Source organism: Canis lupus, chromosome 31 (assembly GCF_011100685.1).
Source record: "Canis lupus familiaris isolate Mischka breed German Shepherd chromosome 31, alternate assembly UU_Cfam_GSD_1.0, whole genome shotgun sequence".
In the NCBI taxonomy this organism is placed as follows: domain Eukaryota; kingdom Metazoa; phylum Chordata; class Mammalia; order Carnivora; family Canidae; genus Canis; species Canis lupus.
The window spans coordinates 27,108,761-27,118,787 of NC_049252.1; the positions used below are offsets into that span (position 1 = coordinate 27,108,761).

Below are 10,027 nucleotides of genomic sequence, written 5' to 3' on the forward strand. Positions count from 1 at the left end.
CAGTCTTGAGAACTGTGGTGTTTGGGATAATTAACCACCTCCTCTGGAAAGTGACTAGCATTTACTAGAAAATAATTAGGCAATTTTCTCATAGACTCTGATGAGATTAAGAGCCTCTGTGGGCAGTTACATTCACCTGCACTGTCTTGTTATGAATCACCTGAACCATCAGGCTGGCACTGAATAGACAATCATTCACCTGACAGGTCTTCTTGAACCTAACATTAACAATATTATCTAGTCGCCTTTGCTTCTAACAAAAGTTTCGGGCAGCCCTGGTGGCCCAGCGGTTTGGCGCTGCCTTCAGCCCAGGGTGTGATCCTGGAGACCCGGGATCGAGTCCCACGTTGGGCTCCCGGCATGAAGCCTGCTCCCTCTGCCTCTCTCTCTCTCTCTCTCTGTCTGTCATGAATAAATAAATAAAATCTTAAAAAAAAAAAAAAAAGTTTCTACCAAAAAGAAATTTCTGACCTGGCTTTATTCCATGCTTGTTCCTCTGCAGCATTTTTTTCTTAAGGTAGGCTCCATGCCCAGCGTGGGTCTTGAACTCACAACCCCGAGATCCTGTTGCATACTCTACTAAGCCACACAGGCACCCCACCCTGCAGCAATTTGAAATAAAATATTATGTGTGCTCATAATTCATGAGAAAGCTGTTTGAGTATCTAAAAGATTCTGAGTTAATCTAAAGCAGTGGCTTTCAAAGTGTGGTCTCTGGGCCAACAGTATTACTTGAGAACACACCAAAATGTAAACTCTCCAGCTAAAGAATCAGAAATATAGGGGAGAAAGCTGACTTCTGGCTATGGTTAAGTGAAAAGGTCAGCAAATTTTCTCCCCAGAATGCAACTATAAAGTGAGACAAAATTGACAAGAGTGACTATTTCAGTGCTCTGGAAACCAACCAAAGTCTTATGACAATTTGAGAAGTGTTTATGCTTGAAAGCTGCTTAACCTTGAGTAAGAATAGTGCAGGTCTGAGGCATTCTGGCCTAAGACTGCTTCCATCTCCTCCAGCCCAGATGGTGTGGAGGCTATGCGGGGACAGGGCCATGAGGGCTAGCAGCCACGCCACTGTGGTTGAGGGGGGCTCACAGGATTTGGTGTTGTAGGTGACACCCATGTTCAGTGGCACTGTCACTGAAAGTGATGACAGCCTTGCCTTTCAGAAAATACTACAGGAAGTCTTTCAGACTGAAAGGAAGTGATATCAGATGGCAACTGGATGCATAGCAGAGAATGAAAAGCACTGGAAATGGTAAATATGTGGTTAATATAAAAGACTCTATAAATATATTTGCCTAAATTCTCCTCTTAATTTTTCTTTTTTAAAAAAAGATTTCATTTATTTAATTAATTAATTAATTTATTTATGAGAGAGAGAGAGAGGCAGAGACATAGGCAGAGGGAGAAGCAAGCTCCCTGTGGGATTCATCCCAGGATCCTGGGATCACGACCTGAGCTGAAGGCAGACGCTCAACCACTGAGCCACTCAGGTGCCCCTCTTCTTAATTTCTTTACAAGACATAAGATTGTGTAGAGCAATACTTGTAACACTGTATTTTGGGGTTTATACCACATATAAATGTAATAAGTATAACAACAGTAATATAAAAGAGAGGGAAGACAATTGAGCTATATTATAGTAAAGTTTCTACATTTTACCAGAATTAAATGAGTATTAGTCTCAACTAGATTTTGGTAAGTTTAGATGCTGTAATCTATGGAGCAACCACTAAGAAAATACATTTTAAAATAGTAAAAAAAAGTTAACAGAAGAATTTAAATGATATACAAAAAAACACCTATTTAACACAAAAGAAAGCAATAAAAGAGGAACAAAGAAACAAAGAAGAGATGAGACATATAGGAGACAAAGAGCAAAATGGCAAATGTAAATCCAAACATATTATTGATTACATTAAAGTGAATAGCCTACAAATCCCAATCAAAGAGTAGAGATATTCAGATTGGATACAAAAAGCATGATCCAAATATATGCTATCTGCAAGATTCAGGGACACAAATAGGCTGAAAGTAAAAAGATACCCCATGAAGATAATAACCATAAGAAAGTTGAAGTGGCTTATACGGGTATCAGCTAAAATAGATGTTAAGACATGGAACACCACTAGAGACAAAGAGGGATGTTTCTTTTTTTTTTAATTTTTATTTATTTATTCATGAGAGACACACACAGATAGAGAGAGGCAGAGACACAGGCAGAGGGAAAAGCAGGCTCTGTGCAGGGAGGGAGCACGACGTGGGACTCGATCCTGGGTCTCCAGGATCACACCCCAAGCCACAGGCAGCACTAAACTGCTGAGCCACCGGGGCTGTCCAAGAGGGATGTTTCAAAGTGATTCTTACCTGATTCTTATCCACCCAAAGTAGTAGAAGATCATGAAGACAATTGCATCCCCTACAGGGAATAAATAACCACATTTTCTTTATAAATCTGAAAAGCATGTGTGTTAAGTTTGATATAGAGCTCAGACTTAGAAGTGACCCTGAGATTAAACCCATATCCAAGTGGACAATTTCAGCTTGGCACTTCTGGGTTCCTCAGGCACCCGATACACCTTGTCCTGAATGAGGCTCTTGCTATCCCACCACTTGCTTTCCTTGGTATATGGCACCACCATCTACCCATTGCCCCAGGCCTGAAATGGGGGAACTACATTTTCCTTCCCCCTCCCTCACCTTGTACTTTAGATAGTCACTGAGGCTTGTTTTCCATTTCCATTATCTCTCCCCTTTTTTTCCAGTAATGGCCTTAGGCCAGAACCTTATCATGGCTCCCAAATGGACTCACTGCCTTTAGTCTCACCCCACCCGGTCAGTCCACACACTCAGATATCCTAGGGACCATTTTTTAATTTTAATTTTTTATTTTTTTAAAAAGATTTATTTATTTATTCATGAGAGACACAGAAAAAGAGAGAGAGAATGAGAGTGAGAGAGAGAGAGGCAGAGACACAGGCAGAGGGAGAAGGAGACTCCATGCAGGGAGCCATGCAGGGACTCAATCCCTGGCACTCCAGGATCACACCCTGGGCCAAAGGCAAGTGCTAAACCGCTGAGCCACCCAGGGATCCCCGGATTATTTTTTTAAAAGATTTTATTTATATATTTATTTTAGAGAGAGAAAAAGGGCATACTAGTGGTGGTGGAGGGTGGGGTGGGTGGAGGGAGAGGGAGAAGCAGACTCCACACTAGCATAGAGTTCCACGTGGGGCTCAGTCTCACGTCCCTGAGATCATGACCTGAGCTGAAATCAAGAATCTGACACTCAACTGACTGGGCCACCCAGGCACCCGCCTTGTGATCATTCATATACATGGACATATGCATGGACATACTCATATTCCTGCTAAAACTTCTTGGGTAGCTTCTCATCTTTTCAGTTAGAAACTGCTTTTGACTCATGTAACAGAAACCTGGTTATGCTTATTTAACCAAATAAAGGTGTATTTTTCTTATGGGATGAAGGGCCAAAATAAGTGGTTCATTCCCAATGCAAACATTGTTAGTTTCTTTTTTACTTTTTTTTTTTTTTTTTTTAATTTATTTACTTGAGAGAGAGAGGACAAACCCAAGTGGGGATGGGGGAAAGGTCAGAGGCAGAAGCAGACTCCCCAATGAGCAGGGAGCCTGATGCAGGGTTCCCAGGATCACGATCTGAGCTGAAGGCAGCCGCTTAACCAACTGAACCATCCAGGCGCCCCAAACCACTGTTAGTATCCTATGTCTTACAGTAACATAATGTGCACTTATAGTTTTCATATACACTATATGTGTATACTGAAGATTTGAATGTAATTGGGGCCCAAGCCCAGCATTTTCAAAAAACCTCCCAGGTAGTTCCTTTTTAAATTTTTATTTATTTTATTTTTAATGTATGGATGTATGGATGTATTTTAGAGAGAGAGAGCACATGAGCAGGAGAGAGGCAGAGAGAGAGAGAGAGAGAGAGAGACTCAAGCAGACTCCCCACTGAGCACAGAGCCTGATGCAGGGCTTGATCCCAGGACCATGAGATCATGATCTGAGCCAAAATCAAGAGTCAGTGCTTAACTGACTGAGCCACCCAGGCGCCCCACTCCCAGGTCGCCCTAATGTGTATCCACAGTACCTCTGATTTACAGTTGAGGTCTAGAGAAAATTATCCAAGGAGATACTGTGGGCTAGACTGAGCCAGAGTCCAGGCTGGAACTGCTGAAAATATATCACATAGGTTATTGACAAGGTTATTAATTATACAGCTACCTTGCAAATACAGTTTGCAAACTTCTAATTGTAGATGGTTCACTCCTGCTTACTAACAATCTACATTAATATTTACACTTTTCACTTTCCAACTTCTAAGGATGGCTCAGATACTTCATGCTTCTGTGATATAATCTTCTTACAGGGTTTATTGGTAATAGGTTTCAGTTTGGGGGCTTTACTAACATCTGCAGGCGGAACTAGCTAATGCCACTTTTAACTGTTTTTTGTTTGCGTCCTATTGTTGGTGCATTTGTTTCTCAGCATTAAAAAAACCTCTCTCTTTGTTCTTTGCATTTTCCCTAGCTCTGGTATTTTCTTGCAATCCACATAAAAATTATGTCTTTCAGGGGGCACCTGGGTGGCTCAGCCAATTGACTGACCAACTCTTGATTTACGCTCAGGTCATACTCTCAGGGTCCTGAGATCAAGCCCTGCATCTGGCTCTCAGTTCAGTGAGGAGTCTGCTTGAGATGCTCTCTCTCCTTCTGCCCCTCCCCCTCCTCTCTCTCTCTCTCTCTTTCTAAAAAATAAAAAATAAATCTTAAAAAAATATGTCTTTTATAATCAAAGGCCGTGGTGATAATCCCTTTGTGATGTGTGATGTGAAAGAGATTAACAAAAAACTACATATTTACTGAGAACAATGAAGGTATAAAGGGGAAATTGCCTTAAGTCACAGAAATAAAAATGATTTAGAGAAAAAGATGAGATAAAGGAGAGAAACAGAAAAATGAGCTCAAGGAAAGGAAACAGAGGAAGAAGAAAATAATGGAAATGCAAGACTGAACTTCTGGTCTACCTTCTGGCTCACCTCCTAACTACAGAGGTCCCCAAACACGGACTCTTACTTTGAGGAATGCCAGAGTGACACAGGGTAAGCTGCTTGGTCATCTGCACAAGTAGCAGTATGATGGGAGTCCTCTATCCCTCTTCCTTATTCCCTATAAAATCCAAATCTCTCTGATTACCCGTGCCCCATTCTGACTGTCCGATTCCAACCACATTCAAGACAACCCAAGGTACTTTAGGATTTGTTTGACTTCTTGGAGATAATGACTCTCAATAGGATTGGCCTGGTACAAGAGTGAACCTTTGAAAATTACCTGAGTTCTCTGGTCATACTCCAGTTTGAAACACATGAACTCTGGGGCTAAATTCTACGGCAGGAGCACTTCAAAGCCATTATGGAATCTCAAGGTTAAAATGAATAGGGCCTGCCCTAACATTTATAAGACTGGACAAGAGCACAAATGGAGCCCCCCACACCATACACTAAATATTTAAATGATATAAATCAAGGTAACAACTAATTAAAATATATCCTATCTTCTGCTTTAACAAATATATCTTAATAAAAAAAACCTAGAAGGCAGGTTCAAATATGGAATTCTTGGACTTCTTTGAGTCCTATGTAGGAAGGAAGGCAATAGAATGAAAGCCCCCCACCCGGTCTTTCCTTCTTTCCCCACGGCAGGTTTCATGTTGCACTATGGTCAAACTTAGGTGTAATACCCATGATGACACAGTCCATCTTTAGTCTGTCCAGGACCTGGAAACAGGCTTAGGGTGCCAAGAAATTCTAAAGTATTCAATGAGTGTTATAGAACAGTAGTTCTCAACTGGGGGCAATTTTGCCCCTCAGGGAACATTTTGCAATTTCTGGAGGTATTTTGTTTGTCATAGCTTGAAGAGGGAAGTGTTACGAGCATCTAGTGGGTAGAGGCCAGGGATGCTGTCCTACAAGGTACAGGACAGCCACCATCACAAGTAGTTATCTGAACCAAAATGTTAACAATGTCAAGACAGAGATATCCTACTTTAGGTGGACATAAATACTATTCAAGATCACAAGATACCTTGGAGATATTGTGGGTTTGGTTCCTGACCACTGCAATAAAGCGAATATTGGAATAAAGCAAGTTGCATAAAATTTCCTACTGAATGTATAAGTTACTTTTATACTATACAATAGTCCAATAAGTGTGCAATAGCATTATGTCTAAAAAAGTATAAACCTTAATTTGAAAATATCTTATTGCTAAAAAAAAATGCCAACCATCATCTGAGCTTTCAGCCAGTCATAATCACTGAACACAGATCATCATAACAAAAATATAATGGATAATAAAAGAGTTTGACATTTTGCAAGAACTACCAAAAATGTAACTCAGAGACATGAGGTGAGCTAACGCTGCTGGAAAAATGTGCCAAGGGGCAGCGGGCTGGATCAGTCAGTGGAGTGTGTGATTCTTGATCTCAGGGTTGTAAGTTTAAGCCCCATGTTGGGTGTAGAGACGACTTAAAAATAACATCTCTGGGGAAAAAAAAGAAAGAAAAGGAAAATGGTGCCAACAGACTTGCTCCATCAAGTTGCCACAATCCTTCAATCTGTAAAAAATGCAACATCTGCAGATAAAGTGCAATAAAGTGAAGCATAATAAAACGGCGTATGCCTGTATTTAAATTCCTTAACCGGGGCAGCCCAGGTGGCTCAGCAGTTTAGCGCTGCCTTCAGCCCAGGGCCTGATCCTGAAGACCCAGGATTGAGTCCCATGTCCAGCTCCCTGCATGGAGTCTGCTTCTCACTCTGCCAATCTCTCTCTCTCTCTCTCTGTGTGTCTCTCATGAATAAATAAATAAAATCTTTAAAAATAAATAAATAAATTCCTTAACCCTGTTCCAGAAAGAGGGGTAAAGTTCTGGGCAGGAATACTCACTCTCTTGGCTCTACAGATTCTCCCCCATAGATCTGGCTCTGGGAGGGACAGAACAGGGCCTTCTAAAGTATGCGGACCCAGGGCCAGGGACCCCCTTGCCCAGGTGGGATGGCAGTACTGGGAAGGAATTTAGAATACCTCCGGGGTTCTCTAAACCTTCGGGAGACAAAGCCCTTCCACTGACCAAAACGGGGGGCTGTCCAGGCTTCATCTTAGTATTTCAAAAGAGGACCAACTCTCTGTCTCAGGGTCACTCTTTGTATCCATGGGTTGGCCCCTGGGCTGGTGCTTTGGCAGGTTCATACAATGAACTGAAACCTGACTCCCTAACTTCCTGGAACCCAAAGAAACTTAGACCTTGGGCAAAGGCCCTTTGGCTAGCATTTGCACATTTATGCAACTTACTAGTATGTGCCAATTATCTGGAGAATACTAGTAAGTACAAGCAGCAAAATTACAAATATGTGCACTTTCTAGATAGATGACAAAAAAAACAAAAACGTGGATTGTGCATCTTTGATTGAGGACGGCTTAGAGTCCAAGGGTCTACATAAGTAAACAAAATCAAGTGCAGCCCAGATGTGGCTGAAGCAGCCTCTGTCCTAGTTTCACTCTGGCTCTGAAGGCGGCCTCAGTATTTTGTCATCCTCACAACTGAATCCTCCTGAGTCCAAGAGGGAAATATGGCTCGTGGTGAAGAGTTCTCGGGAAACGGGGAGGATTTAAAAATCCCACAAAGCAAACAACAGAAATCCCCAGCAGGCAGAGCTCTTCTCACTTGGCGCCCATCCGTCCGGGTCTCCTTGTTTCCACTTTTCTTTTCAGGACACTTTCCCCAATCTGTGCTTTGGAGTCCAGCAGGTCCAGCTCATGGCCCCAATCTGCCTGACGAACACCTGCAAAGTCACGGGTTCTCAAAGTGAGGTCTGAGACCAGCAGCGCCAGGGCTGCCTGGGAACGAGTTAGGAGTTTAAGTACTGGGTTCCCATCCCAGGCCCAGCTGCCCGAGCCCCTAGGGTGAGTCTAAGGCACACTTCCACATGAAGGCAAGCCCATCACTTCCTCCAAAAACAGTTCAGCCACCTTTGCTGGCCAGGCATGCCCTGTGGGGATGGAAGATGCCGACTCTGCTCCCCTCCGTGCTCCCTCCCCGCCCTCCCCTGGGGCTTATCAAATTACTCTCCGGGACAAAAAGTGTGTGTGTGGGGGGAGGGCGGGGTTGGATTCTCAAAGCCATACTGCAGCCAACAAATTCACCCTCCTAGTGAAAAAAAAAAAAATTCTTAGTAAAAAGTGCTACAGGGCAGCCTGGGTGGCTCAGCGGTTTAGGCCTGATCCTAGAGTCCTGGGATCGAGTCCCGTGTTGGGCTCCCTGCATGGAGCCTGCTTCTTCTCCCTCTGCCTGTGTCTGTGCCTCTCTCTCTGTGTGTGCCTCTCATAAATAAATAAAATCTTTAAAATATATATATATAAGGGCAGCCCGGGTGGCTCCGCGGTTTAGTGCCGGCTTCGGCCCAGGGCGTGACCCGGGGCACCTGGGATCCAGTCTCCCGTGGGGCTCCCTGCATGGGGCCTGCTTCTCCTTCTGCCTGTGTCTCTGTCTCTCATGAATAAATAAATGCAAATCTTAAAAAAGGGCAGCCCGGGTGGCCCAGCGGTTTGGCGCCGCCTGCAGCTCGGGGTGTGCTCCTGGAGTCTCAGGATCACAGTCTCAGGGATCCTGTCGTCGTCGTCCCCCTCCCCCCGCCCAGGGCGCGATCCTGGAGACCCGGGATCGAGTCCCACATCGGGCTCCCTGCATGGAGCCTGCTTCTCTGCCTGTGTCTCTGCCTCTCTCTCTCTCTCTCTGTGGGTCTCTCATGAATAAATAAATAAAATCATTTAAAGAAATGAAATAAGCAAACAGTACAAACTATTTTTTGTGTATTCTGAGGATAAACATGTTCACTGGGTGCTGAGAAACGTCTGGAAAGATGGACCGGAGGCTGTAATCCCACCTCTTTTTTTTTTTTTTTTAAGTTTTATTTATTTATGATAGTCACACAGAGAGAGAGAGAGAGAGAGGCAGAGACACAGGCAGAGGGAGAAGCAGGCTCCATGCCCGGGAGCCCGACGTGGGACTCGATCCCCGGTCTCCAGGATCGCGCCCTGGGCTGGGGGAGGGGGACGACGACGACAGGATCCCGTGACCCGGGGTCACGCCCTGAGGCGAAGGCAGACGCTCGCCCCCGGAGCCCCTCAGGCGCCCTGTCGGCTCATTTCACATGTTTTTGAAAGGTCTCCCTTGAAGGCCGAGCAGTCCTCCGGCCCGGGGGGATGAGCCTGCCCGCCCGGGAGCAGGCCCCGACCACACACGAGGGCGCTCCCAGGCCGGCGCGCGCCGCGGCCTCGTCACACAGGGAAGGGCCAAGAGAACGCGGACTCCGCCGGCCGGACCGGGGCGCGGGGCGCGGGGCGCGGGCCGACCCACCGAAGAAAAGGGGAGGCCGGGGCTTGTGACGCGCCGACCTCACGCAGCCTCAGAACCCCCCCTCCCCCCCCCAAAAAAAAAAACCATGACAAGCAATGGAAACGGCCGAAAGCCCCCGGCTCGACGCGCCCCCCATCTCCCAGGAACGGATGCGCCCGTCTTCGCCACGTTCGTATCACCAAGGACACTTGCAAACAAAGCGACTTAGGATATCGGAGGCGCGCCACGGATACCTCGCTCTCGCAATCTCGCGGACGTACGGATCGGAAGGGAAAGGCCGAATTTTTCCACAGTTCCATGTTTCTGGGCGTTTTAGAGCCGCTGGGCGGAGGGAGCCGGCGCCGCGGGGCGCGAGGCTCCCCGCGCGGCCCCCGTGGTCCCGCCCCCCGGCCCCTCCTGGCCACTCACGTGCCGACGCCCCCAGGGGCGCGGGCCGGATGCGCGGGCGGCGATTGGCTGCGGGCTGGGGTGGGCGGGGCGCGGCGCTCCGGCCTATAAGAGCGCGCGGCGCGCCCGCCTCGGTTTGCGTCGGCGTCTGCATGCGGCGTCCTCCGCTGCCCTCGGACTG

At 46.0% G+C, this 10,027-nt stretch overlaps 1 protein-coding gene across 1 annotated transcript in view; it reads right to left on the minus strand.

Moving 5' to 3' along the window:
- The window catches only part of LOC119867106, a 28,257-nt gene extending 18,257 nt beyond the window's left edge, over positions 1 to 10,000 (minus strand). Inside the window, exons 1-2 of the mRNA XM_038581733.1 lie at positions 9,693 to 10,000; positions 2,371 to 2,422 (exon numbers count right to left, since the gene is read on the minus strand). Of these exons, the coding sequence (XP_038437661.1) occupies positions 2,371 to 2,422; positions 9,693 to 10,000 (360 nt within the window). The remainder of the gene's footprint in view (positions 1 to 2,370; positions 2,423 to 9,692) is intronic.
- Between the last annotated feature and the right edge of the window lie 27 nt (positions 10,001 to 10,027).